General features: G+C 46.9%; 1 protein-coding gene across 1 annotated transcript; it reads left to right on the top strand.

Moving 5' to 3' along the window:
* Nucleotide 1: 1 nt before the first annotated feature.
* Nucleotides 2-27,675, top strand: stxbp5b (syntaxin binding protein 5b (tomosyn)). Its single transcript, XM_080013059.1, has 25 exons — nt 2-304; nt 2,122-2,219; nt 7,505-7,586; nt 7,961-8,061; nt 8,704-8,838; nt 10,382-10,445; nt 10,586-10,669; nt 11,803-11,926; nt 12,512-12,590; nt 13,686-13,840; nt 13,939-14,011; nt 14,133-14,280; nt 14,530-14,597; nt 14,699-14,739; nt 15,348-15,568; nt 15,865-16,049; nt 16,296-16,421; nt 17,501-17,652; nt 19,854-19,916; nt 24,376-24,615; nt 25,040-25,397; nt 25,951-26,116; nt 26,274-26,385; nt 26,828-27,048; nt 27,546-27,675. Exons 1-25 carry the CDS (start codon nt 140-142, stop codon nt 27,585-27,587), a joined length of 3,303 nt encoding a protein of 1,100 aa, XP_079869185.1. The 5' UTR covers nt 2-139; the 3' UTR covers nt 27,588-27,675.
* Nucleotides 27,676-28,000: the final 325 nt, after the last annotated feature.

The following is a 28,000-nucleotide window of genomic DNA, read 5'->3' as shown; positions in this document are numbered from 1 at the left end:
TATCCGCTGTGCGTGTAGCTGCTCGGCTAGCGGCTCGGCTGCCCCCGACGCCCGCTCCGCTCCGCTCCAGGGAAGCTCCGCGGCGCCCGCGTTCATCCGCCGTTTTGTCCGTCGATGACCTCGCCCGCGCCGGAGGAAAATGAAGAAGTTTAACATCAGGAAGGTGCTGGACGGCTTGACGGCGGTCTCCTCCTCCTCCTCCTCCGCCGCCGCCGCCTCCTCCGCAGCAGCCGCGCAGCCGGGCGGCCGGGACAGCGACGCGGTCCAGGAGAGTCTCCAGTCGGAGCATTTCCAGCTCTGCAAGGTGGTCCCCTCCATGCGATAACCCCGCTGTGTTCTCCCCCCCTCCAGCAGCACGGCTCTCTGGGGTGCCGAATGGCTGTGGTGCATGCATAGTGTGCTGATAGTGCATGGTAAACTTGTACCCTGGGTTAAAATTAACACATTTGGTTTTAAGCTGCTGAGACCCCGCGGGCTGGGGGGTGGGGTGGGGGGGACCGGGTCTTAATCAGCTGACCGGCCTCATGCACTGCTGCTTATTTACCATGGCTGCAGCCAGGCTGTCATACCACCAGAGCTGTTTGCATTGCACTGAATTATTGCCTGGAGTCAGTGAATTAGCAAGCAAACCAAATCAGTCCACTGCAGCTTGACTAAGCAGGGAGCCTGTCATGCTGAGTAAATCATGGTATGATGCATAGAGCCGACAACAAAAGATTTACTTTTCGTGTTGCTCAATTTCCTCACCCGATTAATTGTATTCTTTGTACTGGATATACCTAAACTAGACTCACAATGTCTAGCAGGTGTCTGCAGGTCCTTTTTTTTCCAAAAGTCTCCAAATGTCTTATATTCAGTTTTTCAAATTCGCCGGCCTCAAAAGTCATCCAATTTTTATTTTAAGTCATGAGGGCATTTTGCATTGTTTTATTCATTCGTGTATATACATTTTTTTTTTTTTTTTTTTTTGTCAGAATGACCCAAGTTCTCTTGCATCAGAATCACATTTCTGTATTTCTCCAAAACCCGCTCTTAAACGTCCATAAAACATGTCTTAAGAAGTGTTGGGTTTAACTCTGTGATACCTGCAGACCCCCTCGCTCTTGTTTTATCTGCCGGAGGCGTCTCCTTCTGGCCTTTGAGCAGTGAGATTGAAGTCCCAGCTCGCCGGCTCCGGGGAGGTCAGCTCCCCCAGGTTACAGGACCAGGGCTCCGGATCTCATAATTACATTTAAACTGCGTGAATCTTCCAACGCCAAACAACCGTGTCACGGTTCGATCCTTGGTGCTGGGGACATTTCGATCCGAGGGGTTTTTTTTTTGTTTTTTTTTTGTAAGATACTGCTGTAATAGGAAGTAGTTGAATATAAAGATAGTCAATGTGTGATGTTATTTGATATTTATTTGCTGTAGGTTTGGTGGTTTTAGACAAGGGCTGACAAACTCGTTTAGCTTGCGGGCTGGGTTGGATTTAATGCCACTTCACGTGAGATGGATTCCTTTTTTGAGCTGTGTTTGTGCGTGTCCGTGCGGGCGCATGTGCTAGAGCTGGTTTATATTCACATAGTCAAATAATATTTTTGAATGAATGAATGATGATGATGATGCCCTTGATTGATAATTTGATGATATTTTGAGGATCTTTCATTCAATATATTTACTCACAAGAGAAACAAACATGAGTAATGGTGATATCCTGACCATTGATATGAACAGCCAGAACAACCTATGAAGTTCAGAAAATCACATTACTTAACTGGAATGCTCTTTAAAGACGACATTTGACTGTCACGATATTACGATAACCAAAATCCCAGATGATATCTGGTCTCATATCGGTAGTTGTGCTTTTCTGCTTTTGTCGGGCAAAAATGTTGAGTTTCACACAGCTGGAAAACAACCTTGCCTCTGCACACAGTAGGGTTTATTGGATTGTTGGTCCTCCTCGGATTGCTCTGTTTAATCACATTTATTAATATATCTGCTTCCCATCATGCATACAGTTCTTTTGTTCCTCTGTTGATGCCAGCTTGTCGCCACCAAGCCATTCTGACTGTGCGGCGGGTGATGGATGGGGCCAATGTACTATATTTACGATATAAATTCTGCTCTTCCCCACAGACCGTGCGTCATGGTTTCCCACATCAACCATCCTCGATGGCTTTTGACCCCGTGCAGAAAATCCTGGCCGTCGGGACCCAGAGTGGAGCTCTGAGACTGTATCCTTTTCTTTAATGTATTTTTTCTTCCAAGATGATTGAAATGAGAAAAGGGGAATTGAGAGCAGAGAGGAATACACGCTGTAAACTAATTTGTTGAATGGTGCGTGTAATGGCTCTCCCTTCCCCACCACACATACACTTTTAGATACAAACACAAGCTAAGCCCACGCTAAGTGCTGTGCCATCTCCTGTTTCCAGACATTGTCTGAAGTAAGTCCTGCGGCCAAATATTACCTTTAATCAGGTAGAACTCTTGAAGTGGTCAGAGCTGGACACCAAGATGCTTTTATGGAATCAACTGAGTTCCAACCGTCAGAAAAGATGAGGCATTCAGTAAGGGCTGTCACGTTCCTGAAAGTGTAGGGATCCAGTATTAAGTTGGTTATACGTTTTAGTACAATTGGATTATCTTTTGTGACATCATAGTGTTATGTTTTAAAACACTTCTACTGGTTGCAGAAGTGCTTTCTGTTGACATTAAATATTGGGACATAACAATTTGAGACAGTTAATTTGCCTTCACCCAACTGATGGAAATGCATTAAATTCACATTTTATTTATTGCAACATTGCATTGCAACACATTGGTTCAAAACTCCCTTGACAATGCGCCAACATTTCAGCATCGAGCCTCCATCCGTGCGTTTGTCGGTATGTGACCGCGTCCTTTTACTTTTAAAAAATATCTCCGAGAAACCACGATCAAAGCATCAGCAGCTGTGTCAGTGAATACCGGTATTGATTTTTCCAAAACCCCACCCGAGTGTTGGTTATCCAACGGTCCACGAGGAAGATCCTAGCTGAGCGGAGTTAGAGGCGTCGTGTGCGGTGACCGGCCTCCTCCTCCAGGAGGAGCCGGGCTCATTAGCGGCGTCTCTGCAGGTGCAGCGGCAGCTCTTCCACCATATGTTGAGGACCCAGCCTCATCAACTGGGCCGGTTTGCCAGTTCACCGGTTCACATGTGCTGTAAACATCACCTGTCCCGCCACGCGTCGCGCCGCGCCCCCGACGCGATCAAGCTGTTGCCGCCGCCAGCTCGGTTATCAGACGCTTCCTCACTGGAAGTTTATATTTGCAGAGTTTTTCCAGTGTTTAACAAGCAGCTAGGATTCCAGTCGGCCTACATTTACAACCTATGCCAATGCCATGCTTGTTTTTGTCCTGTCCCCCCATCCCAGTCTCATGAGATCGTTGCCAAAATGTGACGCTCATGCAAAAAAACATTTTTGTCGACACCTTCACAAAGTGATAAACAAATTAATCTTTTTTTTTTTGTGAATATTAAGAGGATTACTGAGCGAATCCACCACAATGTCCCGGTCGAACATCAAATCCCCGTCCTTGAAAACGACAGATTTTCTCCAAAATGGAGCAATCTCTGTTGTTCTCCATATGAGGCGGACAAGGGAGTCTACTCTTCTTCCCACTACCACCATCTACTCTACCTCCATCTACTCTACTCTATCTCCATCTACTCTACTCTACCTCCATCTACTCTACTCTACCGCCATCTACTCTACTTTACCTCCATCTACTCTATTCTACCTCCATCTACTCTATTCTACCTCCATAAACTCTATTCTACCTCCCTCTACTCTACCTCCATCTACTCTACCTCCATCTGCTCTACTCTACCTCCATCTACTCCCCTCACTCTATGGGGAGTGAGGGGAGTATGATGAGGGAATCCAAGAGATTCGCCCAGATCTTGACGAAAATGTATGATGTGGAGAATGAGACAATAATTAAAGTTGGCTCGGGGTTAGGCCAAATGAAGATGCTGTACAATATCTTGTTTTGTGTTTTATTTGTTTGCCTCACAGATGTCAGTATGTGGTGCGGACTGTGAGACTATGTAGGCTTTTTGTTGTGTTTGTTTACCTGACCACTGGGGGGGGCGTTTGACCTACTCCAGGACCCGCCCATGCGTTTCGGCCCGGCTCCTCTGCGCTCCGGCCCCGGCCCACGGCAGAACCCTCTCCGCTTCATCTAGATTATCCTGGGAGGCGGCGCTGTCCCTTGTCTTTATCCACTCTCAAGATTAAGAGAGCATCGTCCGCGCCCGGCGCCGCCCGCCGCCGCCCGGCGTGCGCGCACACACATCGCCTCCACGTTGTCCTAATGTAAACGGGGGAGCTTCTGGGATTACTGTCATTCAGGCAATTGGTCCATTTATCAAAAGACAGGCTGTATCGATCCGGCTCAATGCCCCTGGAGTTTGGAAACGCCGCCGCAGCCCAGTGGACATAAACTCAATGAAATGTCTACAAGCAATAAACGTCTACTTTTACAAGATCTGTTCCTCGGACAGTGTTTTAATCAGTGTGTTCTCGCAGACATCGCCCTACTCTACTTTAATGCATAGCGTAGCCTTGACTCTTGGCCCTTCGAGGAAATGAGTTGCCTTTTTATTTATTTATTTATTTATTTGTTTATTTATTTGCAGGGCCAAAACAAAATCGTCAATTAAGCGGCCGGGTGGACGAAAGCTCTGCGGAAGATGATTTATAGCGCCCCCCGGGGAATGGAAGTTTTAAGGGTGTATCCTTCGTTAATAACTTAGGCCAAACTAGATTTTTTATTTTTTTTTAATAATACCATTTCCTTGACATCACGTTCGTTGCATATAAATGAGGAGTTGCGAATTGTGCACAAGACGGATAAAGAAAAAAAAAATCTAGTTTGGCCTAAGTTATTACACTTCAGCCAAACTAGATTTGAAAAAATGTCACAACATCGCGTTGCATTTCAGTTCACGAAAATCCTCTGAAGTCAAAACCCATCACATGAGGCAGCGTGATCAAAACCAGTTCCTGTCTCGCTGTTCGTCAACTGACGGCACAAAAACCCCTATCTGCTGCCGCGAGGCTTTCCTAAACGAGGAAGTACGGAATGAAAACAGGGAGACGTCCAAGTGTGGACTGTTGTTTTCTACCCAGAGTTGTTTTACCGGGTTGGCGCCTTGGCTTGGAAGCTTAAACTCAAGAGTTCACGAATGAAGAGCCCCGTTTGACACCGTTTGCGAATAAAAACGTCCCCTTCCCCTCTGTGCCCCGTCACAGCACAGCTTCGTTGACTGATGCTGTTATTTTCCAAATCAGCACTACCTGGTAAATGAGGTGACCGCCGTAAATAATATCACAGCGCATTATGCGTTTCCAAAAATGCTGATTGTGACATTTCCCCCGCCCCCATCACAATATGCTGAGTCATTGGTCAGGTGTCTTAAGTGTGACCCACCTCGAGGCGGTTGACATTTTAACGCCCGCGTGTGTTTTGGCTTGTGAGGTCGCATGCGAACGGACTTGGATTGCGCGTAGACGTGCGCCGCGCTTCTCCAAAGCGCTTCAGTCGAGGAGCCGCCTTGACGGGGCTTTGGACCCATCACCCCAGGAAACGCACCAAGTATGAGGAAGCGTCAGCGTGAACCTGTCTGTTGAGATGTTTATCGCCCCCGTCTTCTGGCCGTGTGGGTAGAAGTTAGGCCAAGCTGTGTTGCAATTGTTACGCAACCGCCGATGGGAATGATTCCGCACAATTGCCAGTTTCGACAATTGCGCTGTCGTTCAAATGTCAAAGGGAATTTCGAGCCAATGTGAGAAATTTCGCAATGTATCAGAATTAAAAGCCTTTGGATCGATCTCAAATCTATTTGAATATCTATCTGCTTGTGCCATAAATTGTGCCTATGTCGGCGCATACAATAGGCCGAATACAACAAATTAAACATCCATTAGTATTAACCTAACTTAAGGAATAAATAAATCAAGTGGCCTTTCAGCAGCGTGAATAAACACGTACGCACGGCGTCGCAGCGTGTCACCGTCTTTCGCTTCTCACGGTAATCCTCCGTCCGTGTTTATGCAAGGCCAGCAGTTATGAAATAGACTTAATGAACGCTGCCCCCATTGTGCACCGGTAGAGCCATGATACCTATTAATAATGATGACAAATGTGCGGAGCCCGCCGAGCTGGCAGCTAAAGCCGGGTGGAAAGGTCATGGCTGAATCTTAAGTCCGGAATCTAGCCCCCCCCTCCCGGAGCAGGCCGGCCGCTCGTTTGCGCTCGTCCCACCGCAGGAGCCAGGGCCTGGCGCCGAGCCGGTCCCGGAGCGGCCCCCGAAACCCCGCCTTAGTTTGTTCAGGGCACTGAGGGACTGTTTGATCGCTGCTTTGCGAGCCCTGTTCACACGTATCCCGTTACAGTTTACCTGAGTTCCGCGAGGACTCTGTTGCAAGAACAAAAAAAGAAAAAAAGCCTTTCAGAGCTGGCCAATGGGTTGTCTCTGCATTTATTTTTTTTTGGTAGGGTTTATTATTTATATCCGGGGCATATTGTGTTGTCTTTGCGGCAAGGTCGTCTTGCCGTAATTTTAAGAATTTGAGTCCTGAGTGGTTTGCTTTCTCAATGAAATAACTCTATGAAGCTGAAACAATTACCACGAAATATCATGAGGAAAATCTGTGACAGTTCCAGAATTGCTGCCAATATTTTTTGAGTCAAACTTGACCGAGTGATTTTGGCTGCTATTGAATAACAATAACAAAACCTAATCCAACTGGCATTGCCCCCATCTTCCCAGATGTCTCTTCCTTCGTTGCCGTGTTTAATGTGCACGGCGCTGAGCACGGCTCCTCCGTTTGAAGGTGCTTGTGCAGGAGACACGCTCTGCCCTGTCCACATTTCGCTCCGTTCTTCCTCTGTTGTTTTGAGAGTGGCTCGCTCGTATACCAGTTCTGCTGGGACATACCGGAGCTGTGGTTCCCGCTCCACGATAGCCGCAGTTTCCGTTTTGCCGTCGCAGCAGCAGCCGGCCTGCTCTGCTGCTGGCTGGACGGGTGGCCCGGCTGTTTATGTAAGGGCAGATTTAGCAAACTGGAACCTCTGACCTGCAGCTACTATAACGAGAGAGCTGAGGTCCCTACAAGATGTAGAGCCACACTCGCTAAGTTATGAGAACCATGGGGTTCATCGTAATTTTAGTAACTAATGACATACAACTTTGCCAGGGTTTCCGTAGGAAAGCTCACTGAATGCCTTTTACAAACTACTTTTCATAGGGAGGGCATCTGTGTCCATCTATTTCCAGCCACTATTAAATGTTTTTTATTTGTGTCATTAAAAAATAGAAAAGAAGCCCTATCGGTTCACGAAAACGAAATTTGCGCGCCCCCGATCAAACCCAGATGCGCCGCCACCGATCTCCGTGCCCCTCCGTGTTTTGTTTTTCTTCTCATCCACTCTATTGACAACTCTTTCCCTTGACGGAGTTCCCTTGCAGCTTCGGCTATGCGGGCGTGGAGTGCTACTGCCAGCACGAGAGCGGCGCCGCCGTCATCCAGCTCCAGTTCCTGATCAACGAGGTCTGACCTTATCATCCGTTGTCCTCGGGGCCATACTTCTCACTTGCATCCATCCATCTGTCCAGAATGTCCTCTTGCTCCTAGGCACCTCTGACACCATTTTCCCGGTCTTTATTCAATGTTTATGGGCCATGAATGACTGTCCGCTGTGTGAAATGTGCTTTTAGCCAACACATTGATTAAACAGTAATGTTAGTTTTTGTGACTCGCAGAGCTCCATAATGGCCTCTTAGTTGTGTGCTCATGATGTTCTCATATAAAATGACCTCCTTGGCCGCACTGCGATGTGTTTCATTCCTTATCGGGGGTGCAGGTTTACCTGTCTGTGGGGGGGTGTGTGTGTCTAATTTCCGTGTTCCTGACCCCACCCACAGGGGGCGCTGGTGAGTGCCTTAGCAGATGACAGCATCCACCTGTGGAACCTGAGGCAAAAGCTACCGGCGATCCTCCATTCTCTGAAATTCAGCAGGGAGAGGTAACGTCGTTGGAATGGAAGGAAATGGCTCCTTGAGATGCTTTACTTTACTCCAATAGCAAAAACGCAGAATAGAAGCAGGGTATAAACAAGTATTCTGGGGGCTTTTTGTGAACATTTTTGGGGGAAATGTCTTGATTCAAAATGTTTTAGGTTGAAAAGTATACTTTTGTTCCTGGATTTTGCCATATTCTGTGCTTGTGAAAGAAATGATGGAATTAACAAATACAAAATACAGCAAAATTAAGCAGTTTTGACAAAAAATACGTTTTGTCAGTAGGGACCAAGGGATCACTTCACGGTTTCTCACCATATCACCACCAACCTGATTATATATTAAAAAAAAATCTAAAAATGTGCGCCGTCAGGAAAATGGTCAGCGGTAATCTGAAATTTGTGCTGACTAATGCACAAGCTAAAACTCAATTTGCCACTTTAAAAGTAGAAACCCCGTATTACATCTTAAATACTGAGGACCAGAAGAAAAGAGTCCTCTTCCTTGGCTTATGCCGTTACGTGCGGGACACAAAGCGGCTCCTCTGTAATTAAGCCTTGCTCCAGCTGCACAGGGATCATTAGAGTCGACGGCGACGACGATCCTTTTGGGTTTCTCTGCTGAATCCAGCGACTCTCCTCCCGCAGGATCACGTACTGCCACCTACCCTTCCAGAGTAAATGGCTCTACATTGGAACAGAAAGAGGAAACATCCACATCGTCAACGTGGAGTCCTTCACCCTCTCAGGCTACGTCATCATGTGGAACAAGGCCATCGAATTGTAAGCCTCGGCTCTCCCAAACACCTTTTCTATTAACCTGCACGATCATGACAGTAAATGCAATATGATTTGGAGAGAGAGAGAGAGAGAGAGAGGGAGAGGGGGAAGAGAGAGAGAAGGGAGAGGGGGAAAAGAGAGAGAGAGAGAGAGGTGACTTGTCTGTGATGCCAGAGCTTCCTGTTGAGCCTGCTGGAGGTGGCATGGGCCTTATAATTCGGTGACTAATCTCTTACAGGACAAAACACACACACACACACACACACACACACACACACACACACACACACACACACACACACACACTCTCTCTTGCCCTCCTTTGTTTGACATCCCAGCCAGGTTCCTGTCCATACGTTGGGACCTCAGCAGCGCAGGGAGTAATCATGCCAGATCCTGTCTGGCTGTTGAGCGCCGCACGGTGCTCGCGGCCAAAATGGACATGGACATGCTGTGGGGCGGGGGCAGGGGCGGGGCGGGCCTGCTGATCGATGGCTGCTGCAGATCTGGGACTCGGGGAGGTGTTGATCTCTACGGAACTTTATGACGCCATCTTAGACTGATGTGTGAGAAACCCAGTCCAGGGGAAAAAACGCATTCTAGCTGTCAGAGGCTCCATTCCAGAAAAGATCCCCTCCTCGAAAGGATGACTGACCTTTTTACAGCCAATGTGATTAATATGATGATTCATTGAACCATTACAGTGATGGGCTCATTCAAGTGATGGGGACTTTGCTGGAGCCTGGACGGACCCTGACTCTGTTATAATAAACGACCCAAGACAGTTGACTTTTAAGTCAGTCGAATGGGAATGTTAAGAAAGAATATGAGAAAATAATTAGATGAATAAATACTTCATTAATCCCCGGAGGGAAATTGCAACGTCACTGCAGCTCCCCTAAAAAAAAAAAAAGGCAATAATAATAAAGCAATGGAATAACCAGAAATAATTATAGACAGTTGATTGAGCTCAGCTTTTTATTCACCAACACATCACTGACAGCGGTGATGAGATCACCGGTGTAACTGGAGCCAAACCACACTCGCTGTCCGTCGACGGCTTTTCCAGACCCGACCCCTCCCAATATCAGCCTAGCGTACTATTTTGTACACCAAACGAGTGTGTGGACAGACAACATTTAACCCCTGGATCTCAGAGGTGCGGCTCTATGCTCAAAGGAGGCGGCTCCATGACGATGTAGTGTGTCTGAAAAGCCGTCATTGCACTGTGCCTCCTCACATACTAAAGTACGCCGGACCGTAGTAACATGTCGCTCATAGGAAGCTATTTTGGTCTGTTTCCTCATGCTGATACTTAATGCTTAATCCTTGTTTGACCCTGCTCTCGCTTGCTCTCTCGCTCACTCACTCTCTCTCATTGTTTTTTATTTAGACTGTGTACATCTTGGCAATCTCCCTTCCAAAAACAGCCCAGCATGACTGTTATTATCCACAAAAGACATATAAATGTGGACATAACTTCTCTCTCTCTCTCCCTCTCTCTCTCTCTCTCTCTCTCTCTCTCTCTCTCTCTCTCCCCCCACAGATCCACAAAGACGCACCCTGGGCCTGTGGTCCACATCAGTGATAACCCCATGGATGAGGGGAAGGTAGTCAACAGTTTTATATTTTGGGCGGCGCGGGGCCTACAGGTAGTGAAATGTGATGACGTTGCGGAAGCGTCGGCTCGGCTCCTGGTTATTATGGGCAGCGTGTGGTTTGACAGTAATGATGTCTCTCATTAATGCAGCTCCTGATTGGATTTGAGTGCGGGATAGTGGTGCTGTGGGACCTGAAGTCGAAAAAAGCTGACTACCGCTACAGTTATGATGAGGTAAGGCGTTTCGCCGCTCCGCTCGCTTCACGTCGTGTTGCTGTGCGTCCGGGGTTCATCGCCGTTGTCTTGGAAACGTCTGCTTTATTTGGTTTATTCCGTCGCGTTTTGATCATTTCACAGTGATGTTGGGTCGCCTTCCCCCGGTACTTCATTTCACAACTGTGCATGCCGAAGTTTCAGGGTTTTTTTTAGCTGATGGTGTAATGTACTGTTTATGCATTTCCTGAGAGTCTGCCAGTATCTAGGGCTCTGTGACTAAGGAAACGAACGTGTGGTCGGCCATTACCCCGCATTTTGTGATAAATAAAACAGGAAAAAAAAAAGTTATATTTTCCGATAAGTTATATTTTTTTCATTTATATTACAGTGAAGGTTTTCATCGTAAGCTCAGCTGATACCGCACACGGAGCGGAAAACATGACAAACCGTCTCACTGTATGACAATTAAAACAAAAAAGAGAGCCATGTATTTACAATGTATTAAGTAAATATTTTGCTATGAGCTGCCGCCGCCCATTCCAGTCGTGTCGCGCATGCGGTTGCATTAATGTGTGTGGAATCAAACAAAAGTGGAACAGATCAGATAGTAGTAGGTTATTAATCCCCGGGAGGGAAATTTGGGCGTAACGGCAGCTCAGTGAGGGAATCTGATACAGGGGAATAATACAGTAAGTACGGAACAGAAGATAACACTTTATTATTAATCCCCGGGGGAGACTTGGGAGTGGGAGCTTCTGTAACAAACAGGCAGCCGCCCAATAAGAACAGGTAGACTGAGCTATCACAATATATGAATACCAAATGGAAAATTAGTAAAGACAAGCTCAAGAAATATACAGAGTCGAATTTAAAGCGGAACGAAAATAGAGCAAATGCATAAAAATAACAGAAGAAAAATTATTGTTTCACTACATCAGCTAGAAATGATAAAGGAGCAGGTCAGCAACATAACAGTTGTAAATGAACTGAAGAATCAACGTGCTGCTCCTGTTCCGTGTATGTACTGCATCCACGTGTTTAGTAAACGCTCCCCATTTGCTGAAACATAACATGTTTTTGCTTAAATGTTTTGTGTCGTGTGCATATTTTCTCAGCGGGGGTCCTTGGCCATATGTGTGTGTTTCTTTCAGGCAATCCACTCGGTCGCCTGGCACCACGAGGGGAAGCAGTTTGTGTGCAGCCACTCCGATGGCACGCTGACCACATGGAACATACGCTCCCCCGCCAAGCCCGCACAGACCATCACACCACACGGTAGACACAACACACACACACACACACACACACACACACACACACACACACACACACACACACACACACACACACATACACAAACGACTTGAACGGCTGCCACCTTTGTGTGGAAGTTCATATTTATCTGCTCACAGTGTTGTTATCTGGTGGAAAATGAGAATTATTTGGATGTATATAGAGATTATTTTGCTGAGTGCACTGTCTTTGTTCCATGTTATAAAATGGAAAGTTGTCTTTTAGACTGTTGGGTCTAAACATGATACAGTTTCAAGATGTCTGCTTAGGTTAAGATCATTTGTTATGACGCTCTACCATCATTTCGTACCTTACTGGCGAAGATTTCCACGTCATGGTTTCAATATTTTAATCATTTATTTGACTAATTGATAAAATACCTGGCGTCGTAACTGGCTGTTTGAACCCTTTTTTTTGTTTTGAGCGTCACAAAGATTAAAAATATTTTTGCCCCGGTGAAAAGAGACTGATTGTGATTATGAGATATCAGGTGAAGCAGCGTGCACGCTCTCGTTTCTCATGGTCGCCCCCCCCCCCCTTTTTTTTTTGCCATGTCACCTCCACCAGGCAAGCAGCCAAAGGACGGGAAGAAGCCGGAGCCGTGCAAGCCGATCCTGAAGGTGGAGTACAAGACAACGAGGGCTGGGTGAGTCCCACCCATCCTGTATCTCAGCCACTGAGCCAGTGTTTGCTTCCACATCCTGTCGTAATTCGGCTATCCTGTTGATCTGTACAAGCACAGCAGCAACCACACAGCTCTGTGGTCCCCCTTGTGACTTGTATTTATATATATTCTGTACTGTATTCATATGGATACGTCTTTAAATTATATCATTAAATAATGTGAATTATAATATATATATTTTTTTTCATCAGTACATGTATTTTTGTATTATATATGAACAATAAAGAGATAAAAACAATTTGTATTATTCCGACGAGCACTCCTCTTTAGTTTTTGCTTTTGACTTTTCTCATTACACAGCACCACTAGGGCAAACCCCACGCATATCACGGCGCGGCTGCGTTTGTGACTGCGAACAAAACTCTTAAAACTCAATGACACTGTTATGCAGATGCACCTAAGCTGTTATCGCTAATTCACTAGGTGGAACCCAGTTATCCCTTATTAGATCATGTACTGGAATCTGGTTGCTCACAAATGAGATTAAAGGCTTTAATGAGAGAAGGCATATACGCAGCTCCTTCCGCCGTGGACGCATGTTGACAGAGCTCTCGGAGCTCAGAAAGATTGAGGAAGCGCACACAGGTTTTTTTTATTTTACATTTAATGCATCCAATTTCACACTCGTCCTTCCTCCACGTTCTTACGGTCTCATTTGAAACCACGGCTGGTTATCAATGAATAAATGTTTATTTTGAACTTTTCATCTTTATATATTCATATTATATGTATTGTGTTTGTAGATTAAGAATCCAACGCACACCAGCAGCGTTGAGTGACATTATTTTATAATCGCCCGATCACAATTATTGTCACCAACTACAATGTCACGATCGTGAAAGCCCTGAATATGACTTGCAAAGGGGAGAACAAAACGCACTGTTGAAATATATGCAATTTATTCTCTATTTGCTTCACGTTCCACAATGTGATTGTTGACGGTTCTCAGTTACTTTGCCGATGCAGGTTTTCCCGTCCTGTCCTGCTACGAGGGTGCGTTGATTTTGGCTTTGGATGTGTCTTATTTAAATAAAACTTCTGTCCCTTATTGCGCAGGGATCCCTTCATGGTCCTGTCCGGGGGCCTGTCCTACGACACGGTGGGACGGAGGGCCTGCCTCACCGTGATGCACGGCAAAAGCACGGCCGTCCTGGAGATGGACTTCCCCATCGTGGACTTCCTGACACTGTGCGAGACGCCGTATCCAAACGGTGCGTGGGGGGATTTTCTTAGTGCTGTCCGGCGGGAGGGCTTGTGTCGCGGCGGATGACGTGAAATCATTAACTCGGTGTCTTTTGGCTCCTTTCAGACTTCCAGGAGCCGTACGCCGTGGTGGTCCTGCTGGAGAGGGATCTAGTGGTGATTGACCTCGGACAGATTGGGTGAAGATTCATCCTTTCGTTTCTCATTTGATTCATTGATTATTATTAGTTTAACCTTCTCGTCATAATTCTTCTGGGAGGTAGATCTTGATCCTAACTCAACGGCCGTTTGCGTCGGCAGGTACCCCATATTTGAGAACCCGTATCCTCTGTCCATCCACGAGTCCCCGGTGACCTGCTGCGAATACTTTGCCGACTGTCCCGCCGAGCTGATCCCCGCGCTCTACTCCGTGGGCTGCCGACAAAAGAGACAAGGTTACAGTAAGAGGGTGGGTCACGCCTCCTAATAAAAATTCCAGCGAAACTTCCCCTTAATTGAAAGAAATGTAGTCACAGCTCAGATCTCCGAAGGCTGAGGAGGGAAGGCAATCATCTTTTCATATGCAGTTTTAATATTGCGGGCGGCGCGTATTGCTTACACAGCTTTACGCTTTGGAACAGGCGGCTCTGTGGAAGCCTCCGTCTGCGTATCGATCGCGCTCGTTATTATTGCCGCTTTAATTGTCTTGTTTTCACAGGAATGGCCCGTTAGCGGAGGAAACTGGGGCCAAGGCGCGCAGAGTTACCCCGAAATCATCATCACCGGGTGAGTTTGGACCTTCAGGTCAAATTCACATCTGAGTCAGCGCCTGGTCGATGAACTGAAACGGGATTTGTTTGGTTTTGTCTTTATTTGCAATTAAACAGACACGCCGATGGCTCCATCAAGTTTTGGGATGCCTCTGCATGTAAGTATGAAAAGAATGTCTTCAGTAGCAGATTATTTGTGGTATCCACCATAGAAATGAACTATCTGTATACAAAAAAAGACACAATTTAAAAATAACTTCAATAATGGCTAAATATTAATTAAAAAAAAATTAGCAAGCATGAAGCATAAATGTATGTGTTTAAAATGGAAATATAAATATTGCTACAGCAGTAAACAAAACGACCACAGCACCTGCTTTGTCCTGAGTCAAACTAATTTAATTCGAATTTAATTCAGTTTTAACAAATTTATAGTGAACAATGTTTTCCAAGTGTAAGTTTTGATTTATGAACACAAATATTATTCATTGCTCTTACATGAGTCGGCTATCTTGGCGTACCCATCACACGCTCTGCATTATATTAATGACACAAGGACATTATGATTGCTACATGAATTTTTATTGCAAATTTATTCATTAATATTCATATATCTTCATATAATTTTTTCAATTTTTTTAATACAGTTCCTCTGTCCAGCTGTGTGTTTTCTTGAGCTTGAGCTCCTGGATATACAGCACATAAAGTCTTTCTCTGGGTCTGGTGACAAATAATCTCTTGAACTTGAACTTGAACTTGGTGGCAGTGATGCTTCAGGTGCTGTACAAGCTGAAGACGGCAAAGGTGTTTGAGCGCGCTCGCGGCAAGGAGGAGAAGCCCAGCGCCGACATCGTGGACGAGGACCCCTTCGCCATCCAAACGCTGTCCTGGTGCCCGGAGAGCAGGATGCTGTGCGTGGCCGGCGTCTCCGCCCACGTCATTGTCTACAGGTTCAGCAAGCAGGAGGTCACCACCGAGGTGGTGCAGGTGAGCCAGCGCGCTCCAGGGTTCGTGCGGCATGTTTTATGGGACTCTCAAGACGGATCGGCGTCAGAATCTGTATCAGGTGTATTCATCGAGGTTCATTACGTGCCTTCGTCTTGTACTTTAGACTAATTTGAGAATTTGGGAGCAGCCCAAAGAAAGAGAAGAAGAAGAAGACACTTTGAGTAGGATTCTTTATCACTTCAGTTAAAAAAAGATATAAATGCGTGAGCGATACAAACACGACATCATGTCTCTTTCGTTGATCGGCACTGGGTGATATTTAACTTTGTGCTCAGCTGTTGGAGGTGCGCATGCAGTGTGAGCTGAGCGACGTGGACTCCCCGGACGCGGGAGGGGAGCAGACCCCCACAATGCCCACCCCAGGGGCGTCCTCCAGCCCCCAAGAGGCCGAGACCCCCGCCCAGCCCTCCACCGGCAGCACCACCACCGACGGGCCCCGGGACAACATCCCCTGTCTGCAGTACGGACACTTGGCTATTTTTGGGCTTTCTGTGTGTTGAAGCTTGTGAACGAGGACGATATTATTCATGAGATGTAACCGAAAGCAGGCGACAGAGAAGCCTCCTGGATAGCCGCCTGACCTTTACGTCCAAATCATTTGTAACGGGCGGGGCTGAATATATACGGCACACACAAAAAAGAAAACCTAGCAATATCAGACCGAAACAACCTTTCGTTTTACTTTGTGTGTATATATTCTCCGCAGCGTCCGTAGCTCCCCACTGAAGCAGTCCCCGGGCTACCAGGTGGAGCTGGTGGTGCAGCTGGTGTGGGTGAGCGGGGAGCCGCCCCAGCAGATCACCAGCCTGGCTGTCAACTCCTCCTACGGCCTGTAAGAAACACACCGTGCAGACTGTACATCCGCTGGCAACCCCCCCGGGCCGGGCGACAGGGGTGCAGGGAAGAGCTGAAAGGCGGACGTCAATGGAAGAAAATAAAAACATTTCCTAGTAGTGTCAACAATTTTTCCCGTCATGCTTTAGGGTCTGTAAATGCATCAGTACAACTGCAGTGTATTGCCCTATCAATCACATGGCGTCATTTCATGGTTTATTCTGACGTGTTGTGTTGCCAGGTCCTTGCCGACACATCATCCTTCCAGTTGTTTGGCTGTTACTCTGTCACGTCAACGCCGTAGTCGCACGATGGTCATTTCAGGTTTTTCTGTGAAATGTATTACATACATTGTACTTTGATTAAGAAACTCAGAGTAAACACCAAATAGGGAATGGACCATTTTTAGAAACCTTGCTTTTACTCACACACCACTTGCTCCCACACACCCAGAGGCCGTATCTAAACTTTTGTTTCTTAAGGTTGCATTTCATGAGACCATGTGAGCCATTTCCCTCCTCGGCCCAAAAAGCAAGTGCACGTTACGCAGCGCGTCCCCTCCGGCTGTATTTATTCAAATCTTTCACCTTTTCCCTTTTCCCTCTTATTCGCCTCTCCCTTTTTGAAAATCTCATAGTATATCTCGTGTGCACCTTGCGGCCAGGATTGTGTGCAGTCAGTTTAGGATTCCGATAACGTTGCCCTGACCACTTTTCTTTTTTTTCCTTTTCTTTTTTGTCCTTTTAATTCAATCAAGCTATGAGTGGAATTTGATTTGTGCGCATCCAGACCTGGCTTTTAATGTGCTCAGGCAGGATCTGATGATAATGGCAGCACTGAGATCACTATGGGAAATATACCAACCGCCAAATGTCCGGATGAACAAACCACTAAAATGTTATCAAAATATTCATCATATGAATGTTAAAATAAAATATGATTAGAAATATGTGTGCGTTGAACAAACACCAATAATATGCATTATTCCACTACCTTCTGGCCTCCTTGTAAGAATAATAAAGACCAAAGTGCATCAACTTGTCATCCAATTGCCCTGTCTCGCTCTCTCCTCTTCAGGGTGGTGTTTGGGAACAGTAATGGTCTGGCTGTGGTGGACTACCTCCAGAAGACTCTGCTGCTCAACATGGGGACGTTAGAGCTGTACAGCCCCTCGGACCCCTACCAGCGACAGCCGCACTCCCCCCGCAGGACCCGCCAGCCGTCCGGAGGTGAGCCGCACCCCGCACCGGCTCTTGAGTGCCACTCCCTGCGCCCATACACACTGTCAACTGGCTTTGAAAAAAATCTATTTTTAAATCTATAATAAGTCTCAATAATAAATCTCAATAATTTTATTGTAGTCAATATTGTGTCCTTTTAGTCAGCTTTGCCAACACATTAAAGACACTTAGAGTTTCTGGTTTGCCAAATTACTTTTGATCCCCCTGAGATGTGATCTGAGTCAACATCCTGAAGCACTCACCGGCTAATCTGACACATCATAAATGAGTTATGCGAAATTTCAGTTTGCGGAAAGGCTTCTTAAAGGTTTTGAAACCAAATTCCGCCAGCCCGAACCGCACGCCCGCCGGGGCTGATTGCCGATCTGTGAGCCGGAGTCATCCTGAGTCAGAGAGGAAGCTTAGTCCCTCACCGCCCGACGCCTCAACAGGAGGCGTCACCGACCGATGCTCCCATCTGCTCACCCGGGCTTTGAAAAGACAGCGTAGTGTGCCTCCTCCCAGCGGCCTGTGCTCCTGTAGTGCATGATGCTTAGCACCACCTTTCAAACGACCACGTACCCACCACCTCCGGGTGTCTGCCTCTGACTCGAGTTTGTCGCGTCTATCTGAAACGCGTTGCTTCTGCTGTGATCTTCTGCCGCAGTTCATTTCTGTTTTTCACTCATTTGCTTTGCTGTCAGTGGCCTGATGCCTGATTTAACCCTCGATAACCTCCTCATTCATTCCATGGCGAGAAATGTAATATTTGGCGTCATCCAGCCTCAGGCAAACTTTGGTTCCGCAGCATTCTTCTGTTCTGTTGTTCTGTTCTGCTCTGTACTTATGATTTCCAGCCTTTGTTGTGTCACCTTCTCACCGTTGGTCTCCCTCTGACCCTGTAAAGACATTCCAACTGTGACGTCTTGCATGTCCAGCCTTTCTAACTTGTATTCTGAGTCTGTGAAAAAACTGCGCACCTCTCACTTCAGTAAGTTCTGTCACGTTAAGACTCTTTTTATTCTTTTTTTTATTATTTTCTGTTTGTCTGTGTGTGTCTTGGTGGAGAGGAGTTTGTTTCATTACAGTGGAACTGTGTGAAAGACGATGCGCGCACATACGCGATAGGCTTTTCAATTGATACGTAAATTGCGAAACGAAAAATGAGCGCTACGACACCGACCAGTGAGCGAGGAACGCTTTAATTTTGGCCGAAATGTTGAATTTATGTCCCAACGAGTTGAGGCCAATTTCAAATCTTGAAATGCAATCCGCTCAGCGTGTGGTGCTGTAATCCCGACAAAATGAAAAATTCTGTAAATACTTCCATTTATTCGTAACCATCGTTTACATTGTAGTCCAAGCGACGCAGCGATCGTGCCAAATCCAAACGTAGCCGCTGTCCAAATCACACTCCTCCACCAAATTGCGGGGGTGGCGGTCATTTCGTCTGCACGGCTTTCCACATTGTTCCACCGTAAAGTTTGCATTTAAATGTGGCAGAATTTACTTTCCGTGTCTCTTTGTCTCACATTCGGGGTTTAAATCTTCCGTTCTGTTTCCAGTGTCGGCCAGGCCAATGTTTATTGCCGTAGACTATTTATTACTATGGCTCATGAGTAAAAGGACCCGTGATATCATCTAACAGTGACGGGTAATGACTGAGGATCGAGTGGCCAGCAAATTAAGTCAGACAGCATTAAAGCCATAATTAGAAGTTGCGAAAAAAAAAAAAAAAAATACTGCCTCCTACAACTCTGGCATTTTATCCGGGGATTAGTTTAGTGGAAGACATTCAATATTTATCGAATCCTCGAATGCACTTGTAAAGCGGCTTTTAATTAGCGCTGGCAGCTGTGAAAGATACGTCTAATTTCAGCCTGCTAAAGGCTTGTTTATGTTGCCACCGCACACACGGAAGACACTGGGAGACGGACTAAAAGGCCTCCCCCGAAAGAAAAACATGCATGCCAAAATGTTGGTCAACATAAGTTTTATAAACGGAATTATAACGAGCTGTTTGTTTAAAGTTATGATTGGTAACTTACTTCCATTTGATTAGCTTGATTGGTTAGTAGTAGTGGTAGTTTGGCTATTTTCCGCATTGCTGAACATGACCATCGCTCGCAGTGCATGCCGTGTAGTCCAGGGCTTTGCTGAGAGCAGCTTCACGCCTCAAGCCTCACGTCTGCTCTCGATGTCTCTCCAAGCTCTCTGCGACTCCGTCGATGGATCCAACGCCTCAGAGGACCGATGCAAATCACCCACTTCAGGTAAACCTCGAGCCTCGGACCCGCACCACACCCCAACGCCGCTTCTCACAAAGCACGCCTTCACACCCCCGACCGCTTTCCTCGTGAAAGCTCACATTTTTCACGTTTCAGATATTGTCTCTGTTTTTCGGGTTTTTGGAAAAATTGAAACAGTGATGTGAGGAAACCCTTATCTCCTGATCATAACTACTGTACGATATTTTTGTCAAAGTGACTTCATTTTCCCGTATTCTGTATTTCTTGATTTGAAAGGGCAGGTGCGCCATTGCTTTGACAAATACAGAATATGGAAAAACTAAGTCACTCCAACAAAAATACGTGTTACAGTAATTGTCAGCAGGAGATCATTTTTTCTGACCATATTGTTCGAGTTTTCCAAAACCAAATAGAGGCAATATAAAAAAAATCTGAGCGATTATCGGGAGACAGCTGGGGGATAATGTGAGGTAATGTGTTGACGAGTAAACAAACTAAAACTCAGCTTGACGCTGGTACGGTCCTCACTAAAAGAATGTTCAAAGTCCGTCCTGCTCTGACGTGTGACTGTCTCTGATGTCGCTGGTCGTTTAGGATCCACCTCACCCTGCAATTCTGACGACGAGCGTAAACAGCCAAATTTCATGGACAAGGGTACCGTATGACGCCAGAAACCTCCAAAATAAAAGTGTGACACCTCCTGCATTCAAACTGTGAACCGGCCGCTGACTTTTACTTCTATTTTGTCTTTATTTTTATTTATTTTTTTATTTATTTTTTTTATTTTTTTTAAACACACTTGCAGTGAAGTCCAAAAGCAGACGCTTTTCCAAGACGGTTGCCAATGACTTTGGTACTGTATGCCCCCGCGTGTTTTCCCTCCAGCGTTTGGTTTTTCCGACTCTGTGCTTTCTCTGAATGATCACGCGCGGCTCGTCTAACCCCCGCACGCCTCCGGGCAGCGTCGATCCTCTGCGTCGTGTGTGTGTGTGTGTGTGTGTGTGTGTGTGTGTGTGTGTGTGTGTGTGTGTGTGTGTGTGTGTGTGTGTGTGTGTGTGTGTGTGTGTGTGTGTGTGTGTGTGTGTGTGTGTGTGTGTGTGTGTTGCGTTCAAGGCGTGTACGTCTCTTCACCAATCACATGGTGTCCGGTTTCGTGTGTCTGATTGCTCCGACCGATCGGTAACTTTGTGTCCGTGCTGTAAATGCATGATTTGAAGAATCGCCTTTTTATTTCCCCCCCCCCGTGGGTCTCGGATTTTCTATGCACTCTAGTACGAAGATAACCAATTCTGCTCCCGCGCTTCAAATGCCCGGCGTGCATGTTATGGCAAAGACGTAACGTCGTCGAAGCGTTTTTTATTTATTTATGTATTTATTTTAACAAATTCCAAAGCATAGAAAAACCTGCTCCAGTCCACGATACTAATGTCCGACTAAATCACTGTTTCTGTTAATTCCCTCTCTGATTGTAGACGCAGTGTCTGATCGGGGGCGGCGTGTTTCTGATTGCAGGGCTTCTATTCTATTAAAACAACAATTAACAATAACAATCTGTCCTACCCGTGCGATCACCACCCTTCCATTCTACAGCCCTGAGCCCCGTTTATCCGAAACCACTCGGTCAGCTGGGACAGCCTAGTACACAGGTTAGGGTTAAAGTGACAGTAAGGATCCCCCCCCCCCCCCCACTGGCTTCGGATAAATTGGGTTCAACTGTTTTGCCGACTCATTTCTTATTCATGCATTTGCATTAAAATATGTCACTAATTTCTGAATAATCTCTGATACTAGTTTCATTTTAAAAAACTGTTTGTACTGTTTGGACTGTTTTTTCTTTCCTCCCCATAAAGTAGGATTGTTTGTCTTTCTTTTCAGCCAAGATGTCGAGAAAAATAAATTCACCTAACGGGCAAAAACCAGACGCGGGTAAGGCCAGAGCTCCGTGTCGTCTTAAAAAACAATATTTTCCTTACAGTTGTGGCTTCACCGCTTAACCTGACATGTTTTTTTTTTCCAGTTCTAAATTCGCCATCTTCAATTACCAGTGTGAAAATGTGGCTCAGTGTTTAATCGACTGTCTGTCTGTCTGTGTGAGAGTGAGATAGAAGTGATCATTTGTGTTTGCTCTGTGATCAGAGGGGCGGCTGCAACGCCAGTCCTCACTCCCCTGTACGTCGCACTTTGCTAATATGAAGGAAGGCCGAAGGGGGAAAAGGATGTCCCTGATGGCGGGCACGCTCAGCGCTGCTCCAGCCTCCCGCTCCAGTGAGTTGACCAGCTTGTGGTCTGAGGCGGGGCCGAGGTGGACGCACTGGGACTAAAGGCCCTCCAGAGCTGGGCCTAACCCCACTCCAGGGCTTGGTTTTACTCCCTCCAGGGCGGGGACTAACCCCCTCCAGGCCTTGGGTTTACCCCCTCCAGGCTTTGGTTTTACCCCCTCCACAATGGGGACTAACCCCCTCCACGCCTTGGTTTTACCCCCTCCACGACGGGCACTAACCCCCTCCAGGGCTTGGTTTTACCCCCTCCAGCACTGGGACTAACCCCATCTCCAGGGCTTGGTTTTACCCCCTCCACAGCGAGGACTAACCCCCCTCCAGGGCTTGGTTTTACACCCTCCACAGCGAGGACTAACCCCCTCCAGGGCTGGGACTCGATGGTTCTGCGGTGGTTTGATCCCGGAGACATAGGGCTGGGTGTTGAAGTTCAATACTTTCGAGGCACTGAATCAAAATTCCAAACCAAAGTTCTTCTGCATCAGTGTCAATATTGTTGATTTTATTTAACCTTAAAACCTACCTTGGAGAGAGAGATCCTAGAGAATCCTCGTACCTACCTGTCTGCAGTTCTGTGGAAAAAAGTACCAGTTAGATTTATTCCAGATCCTAATCACTCTCTATATGACCTAAAGGAAACTGTTCTAATAAGAGCTCATATAATCATACAGCTCACAACCTGTCCAGCAATATTTATTACTTACCTGCAGTACTTTGTTAAATAACAGAGATGATTTGCCCAAAAATAAACATTGTAATTGTCATGTAATTTTGTTTGTGTTGAAAGGGATGTTATACAGGCCTTTCTCATTTTAAAGCCGCATGTGACCTTTTAATCAGCATTTTCAATAATAAAAAAATTGATTAATAACAATACAAATTGGAATAAAAAAAAAAAAAAAAAGTATTGTCCGGGAACAGGACGAAGTAAGTGTTGAATCAGTGCCCCGCCCTACGTTGACACTAACACACACACACACACACACACACACACACACACACACACACACACACACACACACACACACACACACACACACACACACACACACACACACACAAACACACTCGGCTGCAGAAACGTGAGCAGTGCTGCTCTTCTTCTTTACAGCTTTTCCTCCGACCAGAAGCAGCAGTGTTGTTTTCACACTAACCGCCTCCTCTTCTATTCATACACCACAGCGTTTGAAGTTCCTTTGAGGAGTCTCCTGTTGTTCTGGCCTCATTATCTTTGTTTGATAAAAGAGTCAAATCTGGAGTAGGCCTGCGTCAGCACAGAAACAAAGCATGATTCTTTCTCAGTCTTTGTTTGGGGGAGGGCACTGTGCAAGACGGAATGTTGTATTTTAATTTTAATTTTTTTCCCACCTGGAGAACGTTGACGCGTTTCAAGCAATTCAAAGCAAATAAGTACCGTACCCGTAGTTCAACCGTTGTCCGTTGAAAATGGACTTTCAGAAGAATTCTGGAACTTTGGAAATACCATCACCAAAAATCCTGTCTGGGGACAATAGGTTATTCTTTGAGTATTTAGAGGCAACACGATGGGCGCCACGCTTGTTTTGTGGGTTTCTGCTCTTCTAACAATGCATTGAATGCGGGGCTGTCGTTTTCACTCGGTTGAGAAGGTTCTAACATTTGGCACGGTTTAAGCCAGTTCAATGGTGTTTTTAAAGCTTTTTTTTTTTTTTTAAACACATTCAGAGAACGTCGTTCTCTGCTCTGCACAATGAATTTGTGTAACAATGCATTATGCATTGTTACACAAATATGCATTATGCAACGATGCATTATGCATTACAAAGTTTAGGGTTATGCTAAACTTTGTAATAAAAATGAAATACATTTGACCTTTATTATCTTATAACACCTGGAGTTTGTAATAACTTGCCACAATTTCTGTTTTTTAATTTTAATTTTCCCTAATTTTCCAAAGCCTCATGTAATAATAAACATTGTATTTTCTAATAACTGTTCTAAAATCACACTGTAGTACATTTCACCAGAAGGCTCACACAGACATCACTAAAAACACATGCATTTTGTCATGGGTTATTCCAAAATCCACAAAACTTAAGCATTGTGTTCAATGAGTTATTACGGTTTTATTAAATGTTATTACATAATAAAGGTCAAGTGTATTTTGGCACATTCCTACAAAACGCTGCGTCTCTACATGCTCTCACCCCTCTGCGTCCTGACCCCAGACGCCAAGGACAACTCGTTCAGCCGCTCCCGCAGCTCCAGCGTGACCAGCATAGACAGGGAGTCCAGGGAGGCGCTCTCCTCCTTCCACTTCTGCGAGAGCTTCCCCCGCAAGGCGGACGGCGCTCCCTGCCCCTGCCTGCTGGTGGGCACCACCCAGGGCTCAGTGCTGCTGCTGGCGCTCAGCCTGCCCCCTGCTGGCGACCAGAGGCTACAGCAGCCCATCAGCGTCTCCTCCTGCGGTGAGTGGAGTGGACGCCGCCCCCCCCACCACGCCCCTTTAACCCCTAGAGAGAGTTCCACTATTTGTCTGAGGCTTTTGTCTGTTTTTCGATTTTTATTTTCATCTCTCTGTGTGTGTACGAGCCGTCGCACTGATTTATAGTTGGGCTTGAGTCCTGATCACCAAAGCGGGTGAAGGGTTCGAGTCCTTCCGTGTTTAAGTGTCGTGGCCTGTTTTAAATTGCACTTCAATGTCTTTTATATGCTTTTAGCAATTTATTTGAATGCTTGTATTCTTTGCTTTTGAGGCGCTTTTAATGTGCTAAGTTTTATTTTTCTAAAGAAAATGAAGGAACTGGCATTTAAGTCATGGTACCGCCATAAAACTCTAACAAGAAGCAGGATCGAGGTCTGATCAGGCCTAACCTGCGCGCGTCCTCCCAGGCACCCTGGTCCGACTGAAGGGCGGCATTCTGACCATGGCTCTCCTGGACGCCGCCGGCACCCTGCTGTCGCCGTCCTACGAGCCGTGGCACGACCCCAACGCCTCCGACGAGGAGAAGGAGAAGAGCAGGAGGCGCAAGCCCGTGTCGCCCGCCGCCTCCCAGGACGGCCAGGACTCGCAGTTTGCGGTGGCGTGCTCGGAGAAGCAGGCCAAAGTGGTGGCCATGCCGTCCCAGACCCCCGTCTACAAACACAACATCACGGAGTCGTCCTTCGTGCTGCGGGCCGACGTGTTGCAGATGGCCGGGGCGAACTGCATCGCCTGCTTCTGCGCCAACGGACACATCATGACCCTGAGGTAGACGACCTGCAGTTAGTGGCCTGTGATTAGTCCTGTCTCAATGGGTTTACAGGCTTGAAATACATCTCCAGTCATAACGCTACTCATTTGGCTCTGTAAATAACGTTGCATGCCGGACTATCAAAGTTAGTTCTGGCAATGCGTAACATTAGAGCACATGTTAGCACTGAAATGCTACTCCTTGTGCCAGTTGTCAACAGTGCAAAACATGTTTAACAAGTATCGATTGCCAAAAATAATTAAAATGATCGATGGCTACACTTTGGGAGGGGACGCTTTCAGCTTTTCGATCGTCCTAGAGCTTGAGCTTGGGATCAATACTTCACTTTTGATTCATTTTTCATCATTACGGACGGAACATGTTTTGATGTTGTCAAAAAAACACAATATCAAGCGGTGTTGCTCATCAGACATCTGCGACCTGACGCTAGGTGTGACGTGAGACATTATTTTGGACGGATATGATACCGGTGTCCATGTTAGTGGAGCCTTGACGACGCCATATGAACCTGTGTTCTGCATAAAAACACTTGTCCGTCGTCCTTCCCAGTTTGCCCAGTCTGCGTCCTCTGCTGGACGTCAACTACCTTCCGCTCACCGACATGCGGATAGCCAGGACCTTCTGCTTCTCCAACCTGGGGCAGGCGCTGTACCTCACCTCCCCCACCGAGATCCAGAGAATCACCTACAGCCAGGAGACCTGCGACAACCTGCAGGTGGGGGTGCTCTCCTCCGTTAAAACCTTGTCGGATTTCGTCATCCGAAACCGTGGCCTCATGTGGTCGGCCCGTGTGTGTGTGTGTGTGTGTGTGTGTGTGTGTGTGTGTGTGTGGGTGTGGGTGTGGGTGTGGACGTGCGCTTGTTCCCCTGCAGGAGATGCTCAGCGAGTTGTTCACGCCGGTGGAGACGCCAGAGGCTCCGAACAGAGGCTTCTTCAAAGGCCTGTTCGGCGGAGGAGCCCAGTCCCTGGACAGAGAGGACCTATGTGAGTACCTCCAGGCTACCTTCAAACGGCCACCCTCCATGTTAGCAGGGTCCAGTGTTGATTGTATTAACTAGTGGAGCGTAGAGCTGTTCCTAATAAGACTCCTCAGCGTATTTATTGTTCATTCCTGTTGCTTTAGACATATTTCAATAAGAGGCGCGACAGGTGCGAGGTTTTTACAAAACGTTATTTACAATGTCTGCAGCCGTCACTGTGTTTTGACGTTACGAAATTTGAAGCTCACTAGAAGGCAGCAGCAGCTTGGAGAACACATGGTCTTATATTACCAGTGTCGGCCATTTTGGACAAATGTCTTACGAAGGTAATGCCGATCTCCCTAGATATGAAGTTCGCCAAACACGGTTTCTTTGAGATGACCACTTATTACGTCTTACCACTGATGATAATGACGTTTTTGGGGGTTTTTCTCGCCCCGGGGCAGTCGGTGAGACGGCCGCGGGGAAGGCCTCTCGCAGCCTGGCCCAGCACATTCCCGGACCGGGGGGCATGGAGGGCATGAAGGGAGCGGCCTCCGGGGTGGTGGGCGACCTGGCCCGCGCCCGGATAGCCCTGGACGAGAGGGGGCAGAAGCTGGGCGAGCTGGAGGAGAGGACGGCCGCCATGATGGCCAGCGCAGACTCCTTTTCCAAGCACGCTCACGACGTAGGCACTGTGTCTGTTCTCTGGCTCCGTCTGACGGAGGTGGAGAAATCCGGGGTTCAAGAAAGTAAAATCCCAGAATTTTGAGTCAACGTCAGGATTTGATTGATTCGAATCAACCCAGAGGTCCAACTGATGTAGTGATGCTCAACCTTTTTCACATCCAGGACCCTCAATTTCATACACATTTGACACATTTGATAAGATTTTGTCTCTGGAATCCAATCGGAGAAGCTTTTTCATTGTTAGATAAGATGTAGTCCAAACTCCCATACCTGTCTATACTATATTTATGGAAATAACAGTGAAACAAAACATTAATTATTGTGCATTCTTGAACGCTGTGATTTTTAGTCAACTTTTTAACATTTTGCCGGGGAAAATGCACTTAGAAGCTAGCGATTTAGCTCTCGGGAGCTAAATCGGTGCCTGGGCGGAGCAAAGACACGGCAGCACTCCACACTCCTGAAGTCTGACCCCCTACGTTTGTGTCTCCGCAGATGATGCTGAAGTACAAAGACAAGAAGTGGTACCAGCTCTGATAGCAGCGCGTGGACGCCGTCCGGACTCTGTGATCACACGCACACACCGCCCCCCCCCCCCTCCACCCCAGGAAATGGCCGGTCCCCCTTCCCTCTCTTCTCCGTTTCGCTCCGTCAGGGGGGTGGCGGTGGTGGCGGTGGTGGCGGTGGTGGCGGTGGTGGCGGTGGTGGCGGTGGCGGTGGCGGTGGCGGCGGCGGCGGCGGTCTGTTTAGTGGACTTGTGCTTTTTCTCTTTTCTCAGCACAATGACATTACCTCACTCACCAGAGGAACGCGGCGGAGGAGATGCGGGCGTGGAGGGAGGGAGGGAGGGAGAAAAGAATGAGCTCCTCCTGAACATCTCTCTCATTTCATCCAGGAAGAGGGACAAAGTCGAGATCCGTCGCTCCGAGGACCCCGGGCAGGGGGAGAGA

Source organism: Zeus faber (assembly GCF_960531495.2).
Source record: "Zeus faber genome assembly, chromosome: 13".
Taxonomy (NCBI): domain Eukaryota; kingdom Metazoa; phylum Chordata; class Actinopteri; order Zeiformes; family Zeidae; genus Zeus; species Zeus faber.
This window is presented reverse-complemented; position numbering and strand designations above follow the sequence as displayed.